The sequence below is a fragment of the Vanessa atalanta genome, chromosome 12 (genome assembly GCF_905147765.1).
Source record: "Vanessa atalanta chromosome 12, ilVanAtal1.2, whole genome shotgun sequence".
NCBI lineage: Eukaryota > Metazoa > Arthropoda > Insecta > Lepidoptera > Nymphalidae > Vanessa > Vanessa atalanta.
Genome location: NC_061882.1, coordinates 11,424,076 through 11,448,330, shown reverse-complemented (window position 1 = coordinate 11,448,330; position 24,255 = coordinate 11,424,076). Strand labels below are relative to the sequence as shown.

General features: G+C 32.1%; 2 protein-coding genes across 2 annotated transcripts; one reads left to right on the top strand and one right to left on the bottom strand.

Annotated features, from left to right (window-relative positions):
• Positions 1–1,512: 1,512 nt before the first annotated feature.
• Positions 1,513–9,116, bottom strand: LOC125067850 (monocarboxylate transporter 14-like). Its single transcript, XM_047676682.1, has 6 exons — positions 8,955–9,116; positions 5,752–6,891; positions 4,963–5,505; positions 3,909–4,124; positions 2,143–2,428; positions 1,513–1,729 (listed from the first exon to the last, which is right to left on the bottom strand). Exons 2-6 carry the CDS (start codon positions 6,835–6,837, stop codon positions 1,548–1,550), a joined length of 2,313 nt encoding a protein of 770 aa, XP_047532638.1. The 5' UTR covers positions 6,838–6,891; positions 8,955–9,116; the 3' UTR covers positions 1,513–1,547.
• Positions 9,117–20,506: 11,390 nt separating this feature from the next.
• On the top strand, positions 20,507–24,082 carry LOC125067703 (putative nuclease HARBI1). The gene is made up of 5 exons (XM_047676427.1): positions 20,507–20,888; positions 21,644–21,840; positions 22,236–22,365; positions 22,603–22,744; positions 23,331–24,082. The coding sequence occupies exons 1-5, from the start codon at positions 20,580–20,582 to the stop codon at positions 23,948–23,950; spliced, it is 1,398 nt and encodes a 465-aa protein (XP_047532383.1). The 5' UTR covers positions 20,507–20,579; the 3' UTR covers positions 23,951–24,082.
• The last annotated feature ends 173 nt before the right edge of the window (positions 24,083–24,255 follow it).

Below are 24,255 nucleotides of genomic sequence, written 5' to 3'. Positions count from 1 at the left end.
GCGGTAGTGTGTTTATTTTATATTAAGACTACATTTTAGATCCCATCACCCAACAGACTGGGAATAAAGTCGAAGTGACGTTTGGCAGCCTGGCCTTAGCCTGCGCAGGCTCTACTAACCCTGGCTTTAAATAAAAGCCAAAACTAAAAAAAAAACCCTGGCTTACATGTAAAATGGTCCATTTCTACTTATGACGGATAAAATTGGAAAATTACCATGTCTTTTACGATCTCAAAATGCTCAAAAAATTATATTCATAATTGTTATAGCTATTCCGACCCTTGATTTCGTGATTAACGAAAGGTTGACGGTTTAAGGAATGCTAAATATATACTTGCTGTGCAAATGTTTATGGTCAAGTTTGAATTTGATCGCGTGCCTTTCTAAAATCATTTTAAAAATATAACAAGAAGAAAATACCAACTCATAAATGTTGTATATATACGTAGTTATGCGTCTTATGGCCATTTGATTATATGGCTTACATGATAACTTGCTTATAACTTCTAGGCATCTGGTTTTATGTCGTAATTATACAACACCTGTTTGAATGATTGCGTGATTAATCTTCATTAGTGAGAACAGATAGATACTAGATCAGACATTGTTTTGTTATACTTAAAGTATTATCTTAATATATGCGACCTCCATCGTCTAATGGCCAGTATATACCTAAGCACATTGGACGAATAAAAATGTATTGAGCTTTCCGTAGATCATATTTAGAGGGAACACTGAGTTTCGAATTAAGTAGTGCTTATAAATATAATATAATGCTGTAAATACAGCAGTACATCACATAATATTGTTGCTCTCACACCTCAAACCTTTCTGGCTGTTTTCGATTTGCGGTGTAAGATACCGGCTTCAAAAATATTTAAAGCAGAAAATTAAACAGTGTAAAGTTTTTTTTTTATGTTATAGGGGGCAAACGAGCAGGGGGCTTACCTGATGGAAAGTGATTTACTTACTTATTTTAGTGAAAGTGATCTGATGTACTCGTATGTTGACGATTTCATTATGAAACCTGATATTTTTTATTCTGACAACACTGGTTTGTCCTTAGATCAACATGTTCGAATGAAATAAATACAAAAATCTATTATTCACACAAAAGAAAAATTAATAACAAATGAATTTATATGAGATAGATAGTACAATGCAGCCATATGTAAAGAATGTCTCACAGATAATCTTTATCACGAGATTTGGGACATTGAAAATAATGAGTGTACCAAAATTTAAATTTAAATTAGATCATTGTGATTTCTTATTTTTTAAATCTTATAATGAATAATAAAATGTTATTTTAGAACTGTCAACGCACAGCCTATAGAGTCTAGAAAGCCAAAATTTGGTCCATATTTTTATTATTATTATAAAATCTAAGGGAGGGAAATGGAAATTTGTTTAAGTCGAGACGGACAGCTAATAGGAGGTGCTTCTTTTAAATATTTTCAATCGTCGCCAGTTTTTATAATACAAAAGATGGATTGAAAGAAAAGCGTCATCTTGTTATTTGAAATATTTTTATATAATAACTTTGGTTACACATTCACAGATTTTTTGCTTTGAGCTTCATCAGCGTCATTGAGCAGTGGCGCCGAACCACACAGACGCAAGTTCTCCGTGTAGGGAATGATACCAACGCACACTCCCGCAATTATCACCCACACACCGCCGACGTAGAAAGTAATATCCCAGCTGTTCGTTAAATCAAAAAGAAGACCTGAAAAGTTAAAACGAAGAAAATTAATTGTCACGAAACGGAAGAAATTCATTTCCTAGTATCTATTAAAAATATTTGCAATACGATTATTATGTTGAAATGCTTCTGTCACTTTGACAAATTCAACAACGCCTTAAAAGCTATTGGGTTTTCAATAAATATTAACGGGGGTATATTTCAGATTAAATATTGATTTTTTTGTTGTTGCTATTAATTTGAAATTAGAAAGCAGACAATTTGCTTAAATAATATAATGAATAAAGTAATAAAAAAAAGTATTTTCCAGTAATAACTGCAACTTTTCCCTAGTGGAAACTGATATCGCCAAGAACTATAGAGATCTTCGCATTGTAATGAAACTAAACATTACTATGTCATGTGTAATATGTATTTATGTGTAAAGAAAAACTTACCTCCAAGTGGAGGACCAATGAGATGTCCAAGGCCTTGACTTAGCAAGATGAGTCCATAGCCAAGGGTGAAATAGTCAATAGGTACCAATTTTATTAAAATCGCTGGCGTGTAAGAATACGAGCTGGCGTAGGAGAGGCCGAATATTGTGGATATCACGGCGAGAGCCCAGTAGTTGGTTATGAAGAGAGGGTACGCGCCGATAGAGATGCCACAGATAAAAAGGCACACCGCAAATGCTTTTGTTACATCCAGCCAAGGTTGGTCACCAGCCCAGCCCAAAACCACCTGCAAGGAGTAAGCCATGTCACGATTTATTTCCAATGCTATCTGTTGTTTTTAACATTTAAGCTTAAGTTGAAAGATATGATATTTGATTTTAATAATTGGTGGTAGCATCTAATCTCATGGTGGATGGATATCATGGTTCTAATTACAGAAAAAAAACGTATCGTCTGTCATTTGTATAAAAGTTTGGTGGTTTAAAGTGTTTACGATATATTTTTGCGGATTGTTTTCTATTTTCCAAACTGGTATTAGGTTTAAATTAACGATAATGTTGCGAAATAATATATATTTAATAAGGTCTCAGTAATTGGAAACACATGAATCTTAACCAAATATTACCAGTTAAATCTTGAGCAAGGTTTAAATTTTTTCATTTGCGTTAATAATCGTCCTTGACGGTGATGAGAGTTACCGTAAAGAAACCGGAAGGTATTAGGTATACAAGTCTACAATAGTAATACAAGGTATACAATGCGGATAGGTTGGTGTATACACCTATCCACTTAGAGCAGTTCGGTGAAATAAGCTCCAAATCATCTTTTCGGAAGGATAAGAAGCCTGTCCCGAGTGGGACATTATATATTTAGATTATTATATGGCATATTTATGTATCGGAATTTCAAGCACCTTGCCGTTGATTAAGATGACCTCATGACGTCACGGAAGAATCTTGCCTTCAGCCTTATATCGAATCATTATTTACTTATGTGTTTATATATTTTCGGTTCAAGGTTTTGCTGGCAATTAACACATTTTCTACAAATAATATTACTCTTAATATAGCACCATCATACAAGACAAATATAACAAAAGACTTATTAAATATTTACTGTTGAAAATAGATAAGATATACCTTTGGTACGGTACGGTTGAAAAATCTCTATCAGATTCAGATGCAAGTCATGGAGATAAAACAGATAATATTTTCATAATATTTTCGGTCTTGTTTGACATTTTTGTAATAAAAATGTTATCTGTTCATGTATTTATGAATCATACTAATTAAAAGTAAGTTAGGAACAGTCCATAAATCTGCTTGCTGCTGCTGCTCCTTTCTTTTTACTTAAGGATTTTGGAGATTTTACTGACCGATTTGTGAGATTTTACTACTCATTGGTAGATAATAATAAATAATTGACATTAGATATTGTCGCGAAATTTCATCTAACAAGTTACCTTCTAATATTTTTATATTGATGCAATCGTAATTAATTTTTCAATTTCTTGATATAAACTTAAATGAATAAAAGAATCATATAAATCACGTAGCATCCAGTAGTTCCAATAAAGTCTCTCTTGTAACTTATCTATTATCAATAGAAGGAAAATCTTTCAAACGAATATACATTTGACCTAAAGGAAAGATTTACACATGTTTTTTATAGGTCCGTATCTACAGTTATGATTACAAGGTAAGAAGAGTCACTATTATATTTGGCTTAAAGACCAAATAAATTACTATTAACAAACTAATACTCACAATTCCAATCCCACTCGCGATACCAACAATGCTGATCATCGTGGCTCCCCCATCCATATTCATAGTTGTCATGTAGGACTTCAGGAAGAAGTAAGGGATGATGGCCCACACCGCGAGTATGAGGGACGCCAGGTTGAAAATGAGGAAGTGAAACTCGGTGAACATCTTGAAGTCGAAGGTGCTTTTGAGGCCGTCAATTAGTTTATCATACCATCTCTGAAATATATATGTACGTTTACAAAAATATAATTTGATAAGCAACAGTCTATAAATATTTTAGTTTGTAGGGCAAAGGTTTCCTATCCTTCTCTCCTCTGAAGGAAAATATTTTTGAAGTTTGAAGGGTACAGTAGGTGTCAAAAACTTGGGCAAAGCCGATGATTTTCAAGTCTTTGACCATCAGGAGCCCCAAAAAGTCTCTTAAAATATTTTTTTTAAGGAGCAGAAGAGTTTGCCCGATGGATGTAAGTAATTTTGTATACTGCAAAAATTTTTAAAGACTCGAATCATGATAAATTCAGACTAATTGCCATTGTTATAATATATTACTAATTTATCCGAAAATATAGCTCATGTAAATGTGATGGTTTTCGGTGATTATCAAAACATTTGATATATTTCGACATAATTCTTTCATATGTTTAAAATATATATATATATATATGATATCGGTAGGCGGACGAGTAAATAGGTCACCTGATGGTAAGTGGTCATTACCGCCCATAGACAATGGCGCTGTAAGAAATATCAACCATTCCTTACATCAACAATGCGCCACCAACCTCGGGAACTAAGATGTTATGTCCCTTGTGCCTGTAGTTGCACTGGCTCACTCATCCTTCAAACCGAAACACAACAATACTGAGTACTGCTGTTTGGCGGTAGAATATCTGATGAGTGGGTGGTACCTACCCAGACGGGCTTGGACAAAGCCCTACCACCAAGTAAAATACAAATAATGATCACCAAATAAGATAATGCAATCATATTAGACATAAAACCATTTGCACCGTATGATACAAATAGAGCTAATTTTTACAATAACATAACCAACCTTATTATCATCAGAACCCGACCACAATGACCAAGATGAATTCCTGTAAATATCAGGTAACGATGAAGCACGTAGCTTATATCTCGGTATATTCATCATCGCTCCACGATGCATGATCGTATTTTTATATAATGCCATGTCCCTCAAATAATGATGGTCAGTGTTGATTTGTCTCGTTAACCAACCCGGCTGTTGAGTAGTTTCGATAGGGTTGATAGCCTTGGCCGGCATTGGATTATCTTGTTTTACTTTGGTATCCGTTGTATTTGTAACTACGGGAACGTGCTTTGTCATTTCATTATGATGACCATGTTTTACTTCATCAGCCTTCTTAATATTTTCAGTTTCTGTTGTAACTTTAGGTTTTTTTGCCATCACCGTTAATTTCATTGTAGTTGGTTCCGTTAGTGTATTCGCTATGGAAGGTTCCACGTTTAAATTGACTTCCGATCGTCTTCTTGTGAGTAAATCGGGATAATTTTGTACAATTATGTTGTATAAACGTTTGTTAGTCATTAGTTTTTCGATCACTTCAACTGGAACCTAAAATTAATAACAACATAAGTTATTTATATCATATTACATTTATAGTTAATGCCTGTTTCCTCTACACGCTCAAGCCCCTGAACAAATTGAGAAAAAAATTGGCATGGGGGTAAAAGTGATGTGATGGTTTATGTGTAAAGTTTTATATATTCGCGCGGGTAAAGTCGCATGTTTAGCTAGTATGTTTTATAGGTTTCTAAGTAACTTTAAATAGTGGAATATTTTGTATCAAAAATAACGTACCTGATCGCCCGTTTGGATAAATGTTGGCAAATGTAGATCCGAATGTACCCTCTTATAAGACTGTTCAACGTTCATCTGTGTTGTTGCCTCTAGCTGTTCAGCCGCGGCTAATGTTGTCGTTAATGTTGCCAAAATATATTCTGGACTTTTACCACTTTTGAGTAAGTCATTAAGTTCATCTGCACTTAGATACAAAGAATCGGCCCCGATTGATTTCAAAGAGACAGAGCCAGCACTTGAGGACTTTCGTGACCTCGTTTTAGCTTGTTTCTTTTCTCTTTTTTCTTTTATTATTATCCAATCTGGATCTCTCATAAGAGCGCCGCACACACATACATTTAAAATCGTACCAGCTAATAACACAATTGTATTTCTCCAATCATACAACTGTATGAAAAAATCTGTTAACGGCGAATATATTAATGTCCCAAATCCAATGCCACATGAAGCTATAGATACTGCGAGGGTTCTTCTCTTATCGAACCAAAATGCAACCGCAACTACTGAGGTAACATAAAATATTCCCATCGCTAAGCCACTGATAACACCAAGTGTCAAACACAACATTTCGACTGAATTACTTAAAGCAGCCAATAAGAAACCAATAGTCGAAAGTAAAGCGGCAATCATTGTCATGACTCTGCAACCGTACCTGTCGACTAGAGCGCTCATTATCGGTCCAGATATTAAAGGTATCGATATAAACAAGCTTCCAATCAAGGAGGTCTTTGATTGTGATTCATTGAAGTAGTTCGTGAATTCTTCGTGTAGAATACCGAAGGAGTATGCCAAGCCGTCCGCACAAGCCGATGTTAAAAACGCAGCGAAAACCACTACCCATCCCCATCCTCCGTCAGGGATAGGTGGCAGTTTATCGGCATCTTCTTCTGAAAATATACTATCGAGGTCTTCCAGTCCTTCAAATTTAACGCGCTCTCCGGGAGGTGAGTCGTCCTTAGTGTAATGCGGTACTATCTCCTTATTATTTTCTGACTTAATCGAGTTTATTTTGTTAATGTCCTTCAAATCTTGACCGATGTCTGTATGAGAGTCACCGTTGGACTTATAAGTTTCATTGCCGACCATTTTGTGATGTGTTTAAGTCTATCTTAATAATCTCATAGGCAAAATATTCGAGATCTGTAACAAAAATATATTTATTATAGAAAATATGAACTTTGGTATTAAAGGGCGAATATCCGGAAATAATTATACAATCCCAAAAAAATGAAAATGTATGCTATAGAAATACAAATTATATTTCTATCATATCACTTACTTCATTAATAAATTGCATATATAACGTTGTTTCTAAAACGATTTAATTTATTTATATTTAGTAAATGATTAATTAATTATTATCCAAAGTGGTTTTTCCAAATACATTTACCATAGTGCAATTAAATATCTATAAAATTTAATATTTATAATACACATATATTATATGCAGAAATACTGATTTCAATAGCATATAACAATAACAATATATAATAATAATAGGAGCAGTCGCGATTGATTTGCCGGAATGTATTGAACGGTCACATTTTGTGTCTCCGAAACTCACTATCAGATCTTTACGAAATTCGAAACAATTTTGGAACAAACTCTAATTATTTGTAAACTTTACAAATATATACGGTGCACTGTTTATGTAGTACTTAAAATAAATTTTTTTTTGTTAAATTCAGGCGATTTCATTGGTCGAGAGCTTGATTAATCTATGATATTCAGTATGGATTTGCAAAAAAAATGGCGTTTGAACGTCGATGAAACTGTTATTGGAAATTTGGAAGTAAATTTAAACTGGAAATGAGTAGTTAAGTGTAATAGTGTTGTATTATAAATAAAGATATATTAATTATTAACTCTTAGTGCACAATATAGCTGAGTTATTAGCAAATCGCATGTAATCTGAGGTTTGTTTATCTTTTTTCTTACTTCCAATGGAATAGGCTGTACGTCTTTTTGTTGTTATTATTATATACTTTTAAAATACTACAAATGTAAATAATTGTCGGTGAATCAATAAAGATAAAAATAATTCATAAACATTTAATTTTTCTTTGTGACCACAGACAAAAAAATCCGGTTTACAAAGAAAACAATATCACATTTAAAAAAACCAAAACCTTTTTTTTATAAATTTTTGTTTGTTAGAACGTATAATAAATCACTTGTATTCTTAATAAATTAAACAATTCCTTAAAGATAACTAATAAATTAATAACTTGGTAAATTCCACGCTAATTAAATAACACCATTAAAATATTAGGTACGTAATGGCTTGTTATGAGTTTCTAGTAAAACTAATAAATATAACAAATTTATCCTTATAGTATGAAGTTCGGATTGTAAATTATTCACACATCTTGCAATATTAGTTGTCTTTTCTCGTTATTTGTATGCTATTGATATTCAAGTTATAGCCCTTATACCTGATATAAGATCATAATAGCCTTACCTTACTAAATAAACGTCCCTTCCACCACCACCACCCTACTATCAAACGCTATTTTTTTTTTTTATGTATCATAAAGTCGTTTAACATGTTCAACAAACTCTATCTTGTTTTATATAAATAAAGAAAAAAACTAAATTAAACATATATGAATACACTTTTGTGAGTGTAATGTCAGTTATTTTACACTCACGAATCAAACTAAACCTCATAACCTATTTCTGAGAAAATATTTCTATGAATTCATTGAAGTACCTTTGCACAAGTAGAATTAAAACAGTAAAAAAAAAACAATGTTAAGTACATATGTCTATCATTGATCGATAACAATTATACGTCCATTGCAAACTTAGCGTTTGTTGCAAATCTATAGGATATAAATACAATAGAAGTATATGTAATTACTTATTTAAATAACGACACAGTCCTAACATTAACACAAAATTCGTCTCTTATAACCTTGTGCAGCACTGACAGGACTCGTACTCTACTATCACAATTGTCCAGTTGCGATTCGATAAAAGTTTGGATTAAAAATTAGAAGAATTATTGGAAATGTTGTTTGGTATTCTATGCGGTCACGATTAATACAATAGCACTCATTTGATTTAATAAGTAAAATGAGTTCGAAATATAAAATAATAAATATCTATCAGAGTGCATTAATTATTAGAAAACACGAGATTTATTATTATTTTAAGCTCCTTTTCCCGATCAATATTATCAAAACAATAATTTCACTTACCAGACAATTTAATTCCTAATAATTAGAAATGTAATTTTTTTCATATCACAGTTAATCACAAGTCTTTGAGACTTTACAATATATATTTACTTGTATGTGTTAATTATTATATGTTGTGTATGACACATAACTTGTAAGCTTGTACACTGCATGTACGCGCGGTCGTCGCCCAGTTTGATGCTGAATGAAATCGTTTATATAGCATCTTTCAGAGTAATCATTTATAATAATAGGGTGACCATGAATAATGGAAAATATTTTTAAAATCATCGTACATTTTGACTTATTTTCGTCTTAAATTTATTTTTTAAATAAATATATCTTAGAAAAAACGTTACTGAAAATGACACGTTAAATCATCGTAAATAATTACAAGATTGATATTAATCAATGGAGTTAGTATTTGTTGTTTTTAATGTGAACATTTAAATATATTTATTTAATATATAATACTCGATTCCACTAAACTTCCACTGTCCACTTTAGTTTTACTTCCAAAGTTCTGATAATAGCTTCGTTGATGTTTAAAACGACATCTTTTTACGATTCATAAAAATATCATAGATTATTCAAGCTCTCGATATTGTAGCGTCAATTCGATGTCAAATGTTGCTTATTTACATTTTGTCCTTGTGCTTAGAATACGCTATAGTTCATGTCTAAGTTTGTAATTCTGTAAAATCATTTCATTACACGTCTCTATGTATAATAATGAAGGATATCTTCGAATTTAAAATCATTGTAGTCAGGACACATTGCCTTTTATATGTATCGGTCATAGTTACGTTTTTCCTGCCGCTTATCAGTTATTAATAACATTAATTTAACACATTTACTTTCCTGATCGTGCTCAATTCAATGTAAGTATGATAGCCAAATATCAAAGAAGTTTTATGAAAAAAGTTTCGTTTTACGTAACATTTTTAAGACTATAAACAAAATAATGTCCCGAATTTTAAAACGAATGTATTGTCACCGGCGTCTTCACAATCGCATTTACTAAAAATAGAAGACAGTAACCGTGGAAATGCAAGAGTCGTAGAGAGATAATAGAATAGAATAATGAAATATCTGGATCCTGTGGTCTGTCATTAAAGCAACTGAAACGATAGATTGCTCAAGACATTAAATTAATAATAATAATGTTTCTATTTTATTAGCAATGTCATCGGTGTATTTACTTTATAAAAATTAAGTTAGCGTAGTGTGAATTCTGATATAGATTTTTTCATCACGAAGGCGCGCCCCGTCACGTCAAAATTTATTATCGGCGTGCATTAATATGAGTGAGTGACGCACGTGCATTCTATATGTCTTATTTATTTACTTTTATTTAAATACTTTATTGACCACAGAGTAAATGGGACAAAAGGCGGACTTAATGCCCGAAGGGATTCTCTGCCAGTCAACCTTTAGGTCAAACAGAAAACCATGAAGGCGGTATTCAAAATTAATTAACAATATATGCACTTACTTACGTAAAACTACATAAAAAAACATATACATACATAATATCATAGTATCTACAAAGTAAATATTGATCTATATTGTCTATCGTAAAAACATATATATAATATAACATAATAATAATAGTGCACAACAGAAGTCATAAGAACTAGGGGCTTTCTGCCATAGTGTGCGTGTGACGATTAAAGATTAAAAGCAAAGAATTCAAATTAGATTATATAATATCTATTTAATTAGACATAATATTCTCTATAGATCTATTTTCACAGATATTTATTAATTTTATTATATTAAAATAATTAATTTAACCGGAAAGGCGCGTTCCAGGGAAAATAGGTGTACTCAACATAGGTGATTGTAAAAATAACTACAAAAAAAAAAAAACACCGCTAAGGCGCAAAGGAACAAAATAACATGTAATTAGGTTAAAAGTCTATTATAGTACGTAAGTGTGAAGGTTAGCCCACTTTCTTAACTTTACTCGTAATAGAACGGGATTGAAAACCACGACCGGAGAGTAACACCTGTGAGAGAGTTTATTTAGGCGCAGGACCAACGGGGTGTACGCGTTTTGTATCGTATGTTTATTACATATAATCTTCATTATATAATAGAAGATTAAATCGTGCTACTGAGAATTCCTTAACGAAAAAACACACAAAATATAGGTATAACTATGAGTTGAATCTCGATTTTAATCCTTAGCTTTACTAGACCAGCGAAAAAGTTACAAAATCCAAAGAAGAATAAAGGTAATTTTGAAGGTCGTAAACTACAAATTCGTCAACATATGTGAATAAATATATCTTTAAGGTTATGTGATTTAATTTTATTAAAATAAAAACAACACCTTCAATTATTTACTTTATTGCTTTCTGTACGAAGTAAGAACTCACTTCGTTTGTTTATTTCTCACTCGTGAAGTGTCGAAACCGACGTACAGTGATACGCTATTTTCAGGCACGTATCGTATTAATGATATAATTATTATAGAAGTTTCCCATATTGTTTTCGGACATTTACGATCGAGTTTTGCCGTGGTTTTCGAGTTTGTTTTTCAGAATGTTTTACAGGATCCAGGTAACATCATCTGACGAGATAATAAATAGCGAGAAATTAGACATTGTTTACTTAAATAAGGATTTTTTTTATGGCATTGGTTGGCGGGCGGACATATGGACCACCTGATGGTAAGTGGTCACCACCGCCCGTAGACAAAGGCGCTGTAAAAAATATTAACCATTCCTTACATCACCTATGCGCCACCAACCTCGGGAACTAAGATGTTATCTCCCTTGTGCCTGTGATTACACTGGTTCACACACCCTTCTAACCGGAACACAACAATACAGAGAACTGTTATTTGGCGGTAGAATATCTGATGAGTGGGTAGTACCTACCCAGACAGGCTTGCACAAAGCCCTACCACCAAGTAGTACCAAGTAGTATTAGTAAAATAATGTACTACAGTATTTATTCTACAACTCTGTCCATTTTTTATCCTTTATTTTATACGAGAAATAATGGCTTATATTTCGAAGCGATTTTAAGCAATTCTTATCCAATTAAGTACCTTAAATACATTGTGCATTTAATATAGATCAATGTGGCCCTTTTCTGCATGTAATTTAAATGAATATTTTCGAAGATATTACAGATTTGTACGAACATTTCGACCTTCGACATTTCGAACGAACAAAGATTTGAGTGAACCTTGTGTATAATGACATACTGTAGTATATTTAGTAACAGCATTGCACCCGTGCGAAGCCGGGTCGCTAGTATAATAATATACTTGGTTGGTAAGACCCACTAACTCATCAATTATTGTACCGGAATACACTATTATCTGAGTTCCAGTTTTAGGGCTTAGTTTAATGTAATTTGTTTCTTAATGTATTATTGTTGTATGAAATAAATATTTCCTTTATTTCTAATATGTATGCGGTGATCACTAAAATGTAAAAATAAATATTAGTAATAAGATAAATTCTATCTAAAGAAATCTCTTTATTTGAATATCGAAATCCCTATCAAGTGGATCGATCGATCAATTTATACCAATGAGTATGAGTGTCTTGTACTGAGCTAATCGGCCGAATTTGCACGTGTCCAATGAAGTTTTGCTGACATTACTTCTGTTTCTATGGTGTAATGTCCATGTCATTCACCAGTGTAACATGACGATTCAAAAGTGCCTTTATGAGCCTACTTGAATAAAGAATATTTTATCTGGAACTCCTGTTTAGATTATAATTGTTTTATTTTTATAGTCCATTTATTGTAGAAGCTTAAAGACTGACCGACTTCACGCTATCACTAACCATACAGTTTAGTTAGAGTTATTAATTCCAATAGTAAGTTACTACTTACACTGTGTTTCTCGACCTATGACTTTGCACGAAATCCCTTTTCAAACGTAGGTTGGGGCCGTCTTGGGAAACAAAAAAAAGAAACATACCGTTTACGCAGTAGTGTTAAAGATAAACTTTTATAGGCCCCTCCTACAATTTATCCAAAAATCAGCCTTCTTGGTTCATTTGCATTTCTCGGCCTCAGTTATTTGTGTATAATGATGACAGTGGTTATTATATTTAAATGAGAAAAACAAAGGTATTCTTCAAAATTCAAAATAAACTTTATTTATGATATTTTACAAGCAAACATTTTATAGGATTGTATTAAACGTAAAGACACTGGTTCGGAATGTAGATTCTACTGAAAAGAAACAACAAGAAACTACTGAGTTTCTTGTCGTCTTTTATATATATTCGATGATTATCACTTATTCTGCCAAAGTCACTAAATATACATAACATTGTGTGTGACGCAACTGTAACTATTTCTACGTTGCTAAAAAAAAATCTCGAAGGGAGTCTCTAACAACAATAATATAAATAGACCGGGCTGCTCTCTTTTGTAAACAGATTAAATATCTGTAGCGTTATCCCAAAGTAATATGCCATAAGACATAACACTATGATAAAGACCAAAATACAATGGACGGTGTATTGTCGGATACATCGCTTGGATAAAAAAAATCTTGTATACTTAATATTAAATATTACAGTGACCTTCCAGACAGTTAAAAAATAAAATTTAATTATTCAATAAAAATTCAATTTAGTAGTAGGCAATATAGATTAATGAGCTGAGATGGCCCAGTAACGACGGTACCACATACACCCAGACCCAAGACAACATAGAAAAGTATTGAAGTTTTTCTACATCGACTCGGCCGGGAATCGCACCCGGGACCTCGGAGTGGCGTACCCATGAAAACCGGTGTACACACTACTCGACCACGGAGGTCGGCAACGTCTATGGGCGGTGGTAACCTCTTAACACCAGATGGCCCATTCGCCGGTCCGCCTACATATTACATAAAAATTAAAAAGAAGTATATAGTGTTATTATTAGTTAAGCAAGACAATAAGTTCATAGCGATACCAATATCCTGCACACGATCCCTTCCACAGAGTTCATCCAAGTCGTCTGTCTGTAAACAATAGACTGGTCTAAGACTTTTGGCCGCGTACATGTCTTAGTGCACTCCAAAAATATACATAAGAACAACAGGCAACAGGCAACATCAGGAATGGAAAGTATATTAAAATGGACATATCAATTTGAAATATTATTGAAATACCTATGTACGTAAAATTATATAAAAATTAATACATATTATATAATATAAATAACTAAATAAATAAATATAAGTTTTATATTTTGTTTGACAACAAAACCTTGAGGAACCTTCATGATATAGATAGTCCGAATTTAAATTATTGTTATCTGGCAACACAGATGATGCATTTGCTTTTCTGACAGGTAAAGGCCCGATTGTTATCTGACAGGGGAACAAACAGACTCATCTTCAGATCTTGTCTCACGTATATCGTTCTTTGGCCGACCATTTACGCGTGAGAGTTTTATATACAGCGTGTTCTGTAAATAAGACGTAAATAAAACGTATTGAAAAAGATAATAATTATTCATGTTGTCTAATTAATATACTAACGGTTAAGTGGTGGGGAATTTTTGAGTATACTATTTATATTTCCTTAAACAAACATTTATATGATGAATATATTTACTGCAAGCGTAAAAAAGGAGCTTATATTAAAATGTTCAGTGTTATAAGATAAGATGTATGTTAGTTGATCTAGGAAATGATATAATATTTAGCCGTATTAATATTAAATGTGAATTAATTATTACATTTCGGCGAAACGCGTTAAATGAATTTAGCTAAGCTATTTTTAAATTAAATTTGATTTAATAAATTTCAGGAAATGCATTTTGAAGATAAAAACTCAATTGGGTTTCGTTTTTAAAATATTTTATATATAAAAAACAAAAAGTCTATCTGTAGTCAATGTCAGCATGTCCTTTAATATTTCTTATATCTTCTTATAACAAAGCCAAGATGGTCCAGTGGTTTGCGTTGATGGTGGATTGAGGATTCAAACCCGATTAATTGAGTTATATTATGCTTAATTTGTATTTAAAATTTAACTTGTCTTGGCAGCAAAATAAATTACAATTCGATTTGTCGAATATCTCCTTATCTATATATTTATCCAATTCAATCTTTTTATTTTCTAGAATTATTTAAATCAAAAGTAAATGTATTTAATGCGCTTTTCACTACTGAGTGCTGAAATTTGCTTAACTCACTGGAGATATTCGGCATAGACCTTACTCTACATCTACATAGACTTCTGGCGCACCGCCAAATATAATGGAAGTCAAATATAAATCAAAGATGATTAAAATTTAGACATAGACAATTTTAATTATTTTACACTAAAATATAAAATATACAAAAGATACACCAAAGGCAACAATAAAAAAAGTATAAACACACACAGCCTTACTTATAAACATTGGCTGGTTTTTAGTTAAACACTAATACCTCTATATTTGTTACCATTGATTTCGAAAGTAAACAAACAACTATAAGTATTGTCTCCGTCTATTCACTCTGAAAGCGCGCCAATCACTTTACATTAATATTTTCCAACAAAATTAACTAAACAAATATAATATTTTTAGAACCAGAAGTAGGAATTACTAAAAGAAAAAAAACAAATAGGCTAACCTCTACAACAATGACCTTTAATTTACAATAACAATCAATCTACAACAAAAGAAAAAAAAAACATTTAATCTACAAGACAAATAACCATCAACACTACACAGTCAATATGATAATCGCGATCCAATCTGTCTGCCGCCAAAAACTCCCGCCTTTTTTTTTTAAAGTGTAAATTTGACGTGACGCAGATGTCGCTTGGCTAAGATGTATGATTCCAACAATATTATTTATAATTTTTTGCTTTATTTCCTCTAAGACATTTTTACGGCATCGGTAGGAGGACATTCAAATGGACCACCTGCACCACCACATTAGCGTCTGCAACTGAGATGTTTCGTACCTCGTTCCTGTAGTTACACTGGCACACTCGCACGTCAAACCCGAATACAACAATAATAAGTTGCTGTTTGGCAGTAGTATATGAGTATGTGGTACCTACCCAAAGGGACTTGCACAAAGCCAAGTAAAAATCTTGCAAGGAAGATAATAATTAAACGTGAAGGGTGTGCGTTATAATATTTATATATTTGGTGTCGAAACACTTGACCCTTGGAGTGCTCTCCACTGGTGACAAGAGGGCTGGATCGTTTTCTGCCTGCATTCTTGCCACAATTCCACGCGGTCAAGATTTATACAGTAACTATATTTAATTTATATTTCTATATACAAATATATTGAAGATTGTCTATGTCCATTGTAGTGAGGGTTGTCTTTGGCACGCATTTACTTAGAGCTGTTTATGCAAGAAAGATGATTTCAAATTACTATAAATCATAGTGACAGACACGTCTGTATAAGATAAAAAATGTTTTTTTTTTTTTTAAAGTATATTTAGGTGATGTACCTATCTGTCGCTGCAAAACATAGATATTCCACGCGATAGTGTCAGATTTAACATACATTTCTTTGATTAAAAATTGCTATCTCTTCGTGGTAACGCAAAAACATTTCCCTTATTATATTATTTCCTTTTTCTCTTAAGATTAACATAATAACTTAAGATTACATAATAACGGATTGATAATTAAACTAAGTCAATAATGGGTAAAAAGGCGAGCTGTGATGATCCAGTAATTAGAAGACGTTCTTGTTCATTTCAATTGCTTGCGGGTTTAACCTGGGTAGGTACCAACCATTCATTAGATATTTCACCGCCAAGCAGTAATACGCAGTATTGTTGTGTTCCGGTTTGAAGGGTGAGTGAGCCAGTATAACTACAAGCATAAGGGACATAACATTTTAGTTCCCAAGGTTGGTGGTGCATTAGCGATGTAAGGAATGGCAAATATTTATTACAATGCCATTGTCTATGGGCGGTGATGAACACTTACCATCAGGTTGCCGATTGTCTCGTACGTCAACCTATATCAAACAAAAAAATTCTCGTGCTCTTCGATGAAAGAAAACATTTATTTTGGATCAGCGCAATATGTTTAGTAACGGCGAGAAAAAGCATTTGGCAGTTTTCCTTAACTAGCTGATTTGCGAATGTTCTTGTTAGTCCATTTTTTTGTTAAATTTATAATTAGGTATTCTTGACGGACTAATTATTTAACTTAATTCTTATATAAATATATATATCTATGTATTTATATAAACTGTGAAGGTTTCCAGGTATAGTTTCTATGTCATCGATCCATCTTCTGAGTAGCCCTGGCCTTTCTTTTCATCTTTTCAGGTACATTGTGTACCTATATACCCAGATTAAAATATATATTGAAAAAAAAATAACATACGCTAGACATTAAATACCTACGTATAATGACGTCTTTATTCGTTGGTAAACAAATAATTATATTTCAAATATAATATAATAATAGTTTAATTTCTATTCATTTGAAAAGAACTTTTTTAATTTGGTCGGTATATATGTAATCAAATCCTTAATAAAGTAAATCTTGTATGTAATAGTAAGGTATTACGTTCTTTGTGTAAATATTGTACTTATATTCATCATAAGACCGTCTTGTTGGCTTAGTGGCTAGCTTATTGGGCTTTAGATGCCAGGAGGGGTTCAAATCGCAGGTCGGAATCCTCGGAGGTTAAGCCATGGTGGTACAAAAAAGTGCACCAGGGCCAGAAAGGAATGGGCTAGTGGCTCCAAAAAAAATGGAATATTGTTGAAGCTAAATAATCTATTCAAATTAACCTTCGTAATAAAACAAAAAAACATCGAAATGGTGACTAAAATTACGTTGTGGTAAAATTATTATTATTTATTTAGCCCGGCTTTGGTATACTTGACCACGCATTCCTGTGTGGTCAGCTGAACATTATCATATACAACGAGATTTAGATATAGACAAGTTTACCAATGTTTAATTATATGACATATTCCTAAAAAACATTTCTTGCGAAGTTAGCTAGCTCTTAAAATAACTTACAGTAGACGAAGTTTGCTCAGGAGGTATTTACTCATTGTATATCTTGCACTGAACATACTATAGCTGGAGGGTGTTGTGCAGAACTGTTCCATCCCTCATAAGTTGTTATTAAGATTTAAAATTGAAAACTACTTTCATAGTGACAAGAAACCTATTAAATTATAAATTCATATAATGTTAAACGTATTTTTTTATTTGTGTTACATAACTTTCCTTTTCTTGTTTAAATCTTAACGACTTTTATTCATCTGTGGGTTGGTATATTTCCACACAACATGGTTCAATTGCGAAGTATATTTACGCTGTCAATTGAGTAATTAGTTCCAATTAATAAATGGGTCACATTTTTGCCACTCACGACATAAGAGTGTAAGAGCATGAAAAAAATATATAAATAGATTTTTTTTAATTAATTACGCAGCAACAATCGTCCGTATTGATTATAATACGAAATGTTTAATCTTCTCTGAAGTGTCTTTTATTTCTACTATCATTTTAAAAGTGAATATGGATATTTGAAAGTGACCAAAACCACTGCCATTGATCTCATTTTGCACGTTTGCCTGTAGTAATTACACAATATTAAGTATTATGAAGTATTGATGTTTGGCGGTAGAATATCTGATGAGTGGGTGATACCTACCCAGACGGACTTGCACAAATCCCTACCAATAAAACTTATAGAGATTTATATATATATAGATATATAATTATATATATAATTATTATTATTATTAAATTATTAGTATTTAATTAGACGATTTATATTTATATATTTATTTCCGGTAACATTGCATATTTTGGGATTGGTTAAATTTTTGAAAAGGCACGGTATCTCTGTAATCTGCTAATGGTATTTCGTGAGGTGACAAGGCTTAAGAGAATTTAAATATTTTCGCGAGTAGTAGTCTCACCATCCTCGATATTATATAGGCCATCGATATGTCATTCGACTGATAGTTTTTGTTTGGGCTGGGGACTTTTGTATAATCAGATGTCGTTTTCATTGACAATCTAATTACTAGAAGATTCTATTGCCCTTAAACACATCAATTTTAAAGTCAAAGCTCAAGTCTCTTTAGAAATTCTCAGAGGCAGGATGTAGTCTATGGACTATATGATCTAGTGTATCGTTCAGAATGATTTCAACACAGTTTTTAAGATATATCTTAATCTATATTAATGTTTTAGAGTCAAAAGATATATTTAATAAAATTCCTTGTCAAATATATAAACACGAATGTAAAATCTAAATAACTAGTTGAAATATTTGTAAAAGGCACCATTTTTTATCTACATAAATTTTCCCTACTGATAAGAATCTATTTGATACATAAATATGTATTCTACCCTTTCATATTATTATGTCAGAGTAACATTAAATATTTACTTCAGTCTTATTTTAAAATTTGTGACTAGTCCTTAAAAATATATTTATTTTGTCGTTGGGGACATTTCTACAGACCTATAGAACCTCTATAACTTTTGGATAGCTTTCTCATGTACCTACTTACGTAATACTCACATATCGTTGAGGCAACGTTCGAAAGAACATATGCATATGGTCGTTGTTAGTCCAAAATATATTAATTTAAATTCCTTTTATTTCAAGGAAAATATACAACTATTCCCACTCGGAAGGTTTCACTTATTGGTGAAAAAATTTTTGTAACCGCACCTAATTTCGGAGAATTTTAATCTGTAAAATTTACCTACCTCTAATGCATAAATTCAAAACTTATTAGGTATATTCATTTCGAGGTATAAAATAATATTGTGTAGAGAATACCTTTTTTTTTAACTTACGATTAATTGGTTTAGTAAAAGTATTTTATTTTACTATATTCAGTTTTCATTTTGACTTATCTATGATTTTTTGAAATATGGTTTGATCCATTTGAAAAAAGGTACAATTTAGTTTTTATTTAGTAAAGTTACAATTATTCCTAAACTTAGATATTATCTTTATCTACCGTTTCATCGAGAATACAAGACAAGGAAATCGCTTTAAGTAATTTTAATAAATTATTTTAAAGTAATTTAGCATTTTGAACAAATTTAAATCTACTAATATTAAAAAAAAATATAGGGAAATATTTGATTAAGAGTACATAAATTGTCGCAAAATCTATTAAATATTCTTGTTGAAAAAGTTGATCTGCTTTTACTGTAGCACATGGTTGAGTCTTGTAATCTGTAAAAAAATACATAAACTTAGTTTTCTTGACTTGATTATATTCAATGATTTGTCTATAAGCTTCAAAAATGCGCAATTGGCTACGTTCACTTCTGTCTAAAATAATAAAATATTAATGTACTCAAAAGTACCCAATCACTGGCGTGTACTAACAACACTGGTACTGAGAAGAGTAAACTCAGCATATTTTTATTCGTACAGGCAACATTTATTTTGACTTACCATACTATTTACGTTTTAATATTTTTTTATATTTATTTCAATAATTTTGACGCACTTTAGTAAAATATACTTACATCATATTTAAACGGAAGCTCGTGTTAAAAAAAATTCAATTCAGGTATTAAGTCACAATTTAACTTTTTTGCACATCGCAACACTGTAGTATAACGTCAATTTCGTCAACTCAAGCTGCGTTTGCCATAATTGTGTATTACTTTTTAGTGAATAAAAAATAATCGAAAAACGCAATCTAAATGGCTGATAAACCGCCAGAAGATGGATACATATCCGTAGTTGATGAAGAACCAGTATTTTTTGAGCTACTTAAGTGGGATTCGTCACAATCGCAAAAGCAACATGAGCCTCGGAGTTTAGAAAAAGCAAAAAGTCCAGAGAAAAGCATGCCGAAGCCTAAAGACGACTCGGATCCGTTTGATTTGAGTGATAGCGCTTTTATAGACTCCTACCGACTTTCAAAAGATCTGGCGCGAAGTCTTTGTGAGGAATTAAAACCTGTTATGCCGGAATCAACAAAATCTATTGAATTCTCAGTAGAGAGTAAGGTACTAAGCATTTGATTAATTATAATATTTTTGTTTATTTTTTTATACTACGCTACAACAAGTAAACAAAAACAATATAGATCTATTTAATTTATTTTCATACAAAATAATAATTAGTTTAATTTAAATAAAGTAGCTAAGACATGGTTTACATTTGTTCTTTATTATTATTAGTTGATTGTAGTGTATTAGTAATATATAAATGTGATAAGATTTCTTTCTTTATTTCGTAAATTTTATTGACATGATCATATATATTATATATAATTAATATTTAAGTAATTATTTTTAACATTATTTTGATTTTCAAAAGAAGAAAGTTTAAATCAATATATGATTTACTATACATAAACCCACAGAATTGCTTAAATATAGAATCAATTTTATATCTTTCTCATTCTATTTTCAAAATTTATTTTTTATTAAATCAAAATAAATTTTATTTAAGTAGGTTCTTGTAAGTAGTTGTATATCACCTCCTGGCTATTTTGAATAACAAAAATTTATTTATGGCTATTGTATGAAAAGAATGATTGTTAAAAAAAAAACTGCAATGTTTCACCAGTTCTCCTCAGGTCCGAGGTGTTTTTTTCTGAACAGCTGGTAGATTTTTAACTATCAATAAGCAAGTGTAACTTTACTATATTTACTGACTGACATTTGGTTGATTATTAAATACGCAGGCATTATTATATATTCGTAGGTGCTACTAGACTTTTGATAAATTTCTCTTAACAAATATTTGTTTTACATAGGTTATGGCGACACTGTCTTTCTATGCAACGGGTAAATACCAAAAGTCAATAGGCGGTAGAACAGACCCCAACATAACACAGTACTTTGTGTCAACTGCAGTGATACAAGTAACGGAGGCCATGAACCATCCCACAATTGTTAAAAAATATATACATTTTCCTCACTTGAGGAATGAAAGAGAAGTTGTTAAAAATGGGTAACTTTTTTAATGATTTTCTAAACTAATATTAAAAATTCGAAAGTAACTCTGTCTGTTTATCTGTTGCTCTTTTCAAACTACTAAACCGGAATGATTTTTGGTATAAAGCAAGCTTGATCTTCAAAGAAGGACTTTTTTATGTTTAATACCTATTGGCCAACTCCTAACACAAGTAAAGCCAGATACAACAACTAGTCAATTATTGTTTAATGAAAATATTGAGTAATATTTAACGCTACTGTTGAAGCAAAAGTTATTCTAAGCTGTTTAACTATTTTATATTGAAGTAACACATGCCTTTATACCATAATATGTTAGCTGCTTCATTTTGGTTTAAAATAATATTCTAAGATTGGACCAACACAATTCTTATACAATTAATTTTCTTCTAGTTTTTACATGAAATATGGTATACCCAATGTGGTTGGTTGTGTGGACTGCATGCACGTACCGATTGCAAGACCGGATGATGATCAGAAGAAACATTTCAACAAATCATATCATTCCAAGAAAGTTCAAATTGTAAGTTATAGAATTTTAGTAAGTCTTTAAGTATATCATAGGATTATTTCCATTCATTAAAGCCTTTAATGTTAAAACTAATCTTAAAACTATCATAAGGTACCTGTATATATTATAATAGTGTATATGTAGGTAATTTTTCCTCAAGAGGGTTTTTGCCACGTAGTAGGACATTTACAGTATATAATTGGTTTAATGATAGCAAACAATGTGTCCTAAACGTAACTTGGTCTGCAGATCAGCGACAGCAACATGAACATAACGAGCGTGGACGCGAGCCCGGGCGGCGCGCTGTCGCACGACGCGGCGCTGGCGCGGCACGCCGTGCGCATCGACCTGCAGAGCCTCAACCACGCCCGTGAGCTGGTCTGGCTGCTTGGTGAGTCGTTACGTTCTCCAGACATAACAAATGTTTCCTCGTATCACCAGTACTTCGGTACGTTAATTGCATCTATAAGTGGCTTAAATTAAATTAAACTAAAAAAGAAAACTTTACTCCTTTTTTTTTCAAACTGTACTCTGGCTTATTGTCGTGAAAATTAATAAAGCACGAAGAATTAGCGAGGCTATTCTTTTTGTACTTATTTCAGACAAAGTTATAAGAGTTAATAACTTAACATAATCAAAATGCCTATAGCTTATGTTAACACTACAAACATGCGTCAGCTGACAGCATAATGTGTTTCGTTTTGGAAGTATTTATCCAAACTTTTAAAACATTTAAATATTAATAATTTATAATACGTTATAATATTATAATTTAATTAATAAATTGATTGTATCCTCAATATCTCTTGAATTGAAATAAAAAACTGAATTGTCCACCAACATGCATTGCATCCATCAACCCCCATTTGAGCAGCGTGGTGGAATATGTTTCAAAGCCTTCTCCTCTAAGGGAGAGGGGGCCTTAGCCCAGCAGTAAGAAATTTACAGGATGATAATGTAAACTATTGAATTTCCAGGTGGTGCTCATTACTCCCAGAAGCCATACATAATGGTACCAGTACCGAAAATAACAAAAAAGTCTCCTGTGTCGCCTGAGAAATATTATACAAATATGCATGCCCAAGCTCATAGTGTTGTAACGGAAACAATTAAACAATTAAAATCTCGATGGAAATGTCTACAAGCAACATGTAATAAACAGTTTGATCCTCCAACAGTAGCAATGATGGTTGTAGCCTGCTGTGTTCTACATAATATATGTAATTCACACGGATTGCCTGTCGTGCAAATGACCCAGACAGAAGAAAGATTGGAGGCAATGAAACAAAGGGTCGCCAACACTCCAATATCTCGGAAACAAGTTGAAGACCCAAGTGGTGTACAAGCGAGAGCTTTGTTGATTGAACGTCTGTGGAATGAAAGGAGAGTAACACCGGAGTCTTGCTCAAACACTAAGAAGAGAATGTCAAAAAAGGATAGGATATTAGAATCTCATCAGCCTCATCACCATCCCCACCAAATGGCGCCACCACAGAGCTTGCATGAAGATCCTAAGAGGCCCAGGCTGGTTATGAATAATCCATATGGTTTAGGTGTAGGAGTGGCTCCCGGGTGGGGACACTATCCTCAACATTAATCAAAAATATACTTCAACAGTATTATATTTGGATCTGTAAATAGAATTATTGAATAAAAAAGTATATTTTAAGAATTACCAATATTTTGAAATGACATTTAAGGAAATATATTTGAATAAATTTATTTGTAATTATATTTGTTTTATTTATTTTATTAATGTGTTAACGCTCTTTATTACAGTGACGTCATCGGGTCTGGTGACTGATTTGATAACAGGTAATAAGCTCTCGGCTCTGTTAGGACCATATCTCGTCTATCATACTAAAGTAGTCAATACTGACCTCATTAAAAGTCAAAAAGAGG

Coding starts and splice junctions, on each gene's coding strand:
- LOC125067850 (XM_047676682.1), bottom strand. CDS start 6,837: ATGGTCGGCAATGAAACTTATAAGTCCAACGGTGACTCTCATACAGAC. Junction 5,506..5,751: donor TTATCCAAACGGGCGATCAG/GTACGTTATTTT, acceptor TATTAATTTTAG/GTTCCAGTTGAAGTGATCGA. Junction 4,125..4,962: donor CGGGTTCTGATGATAATAAG/GTTGGTTATGTT, acceptor TATATATTTCAG/AGATGGTATGATAAACTAAT.
- LOC125067703 (XM_047676427.1), top strand. CDS start 20,580: ATGGCTGATAAACCGCCAGAAGATGGATACATATCCGTAGTTGATGAA. Junction 20,889..21,643: donor AATTCTCAGTAGAGAGTAAG/GTACTAAGCATT, acceptor TGTTTTACATAG/GTTATGGCGACACTGTCTTT. Junction 22,366..22,602: donor ATTCCAAGAAAGTTCAAATT/GTAAGTTATAGA, acceptor CTTGGTCTGCAG/ATCAGCGACAGCAACATGAA.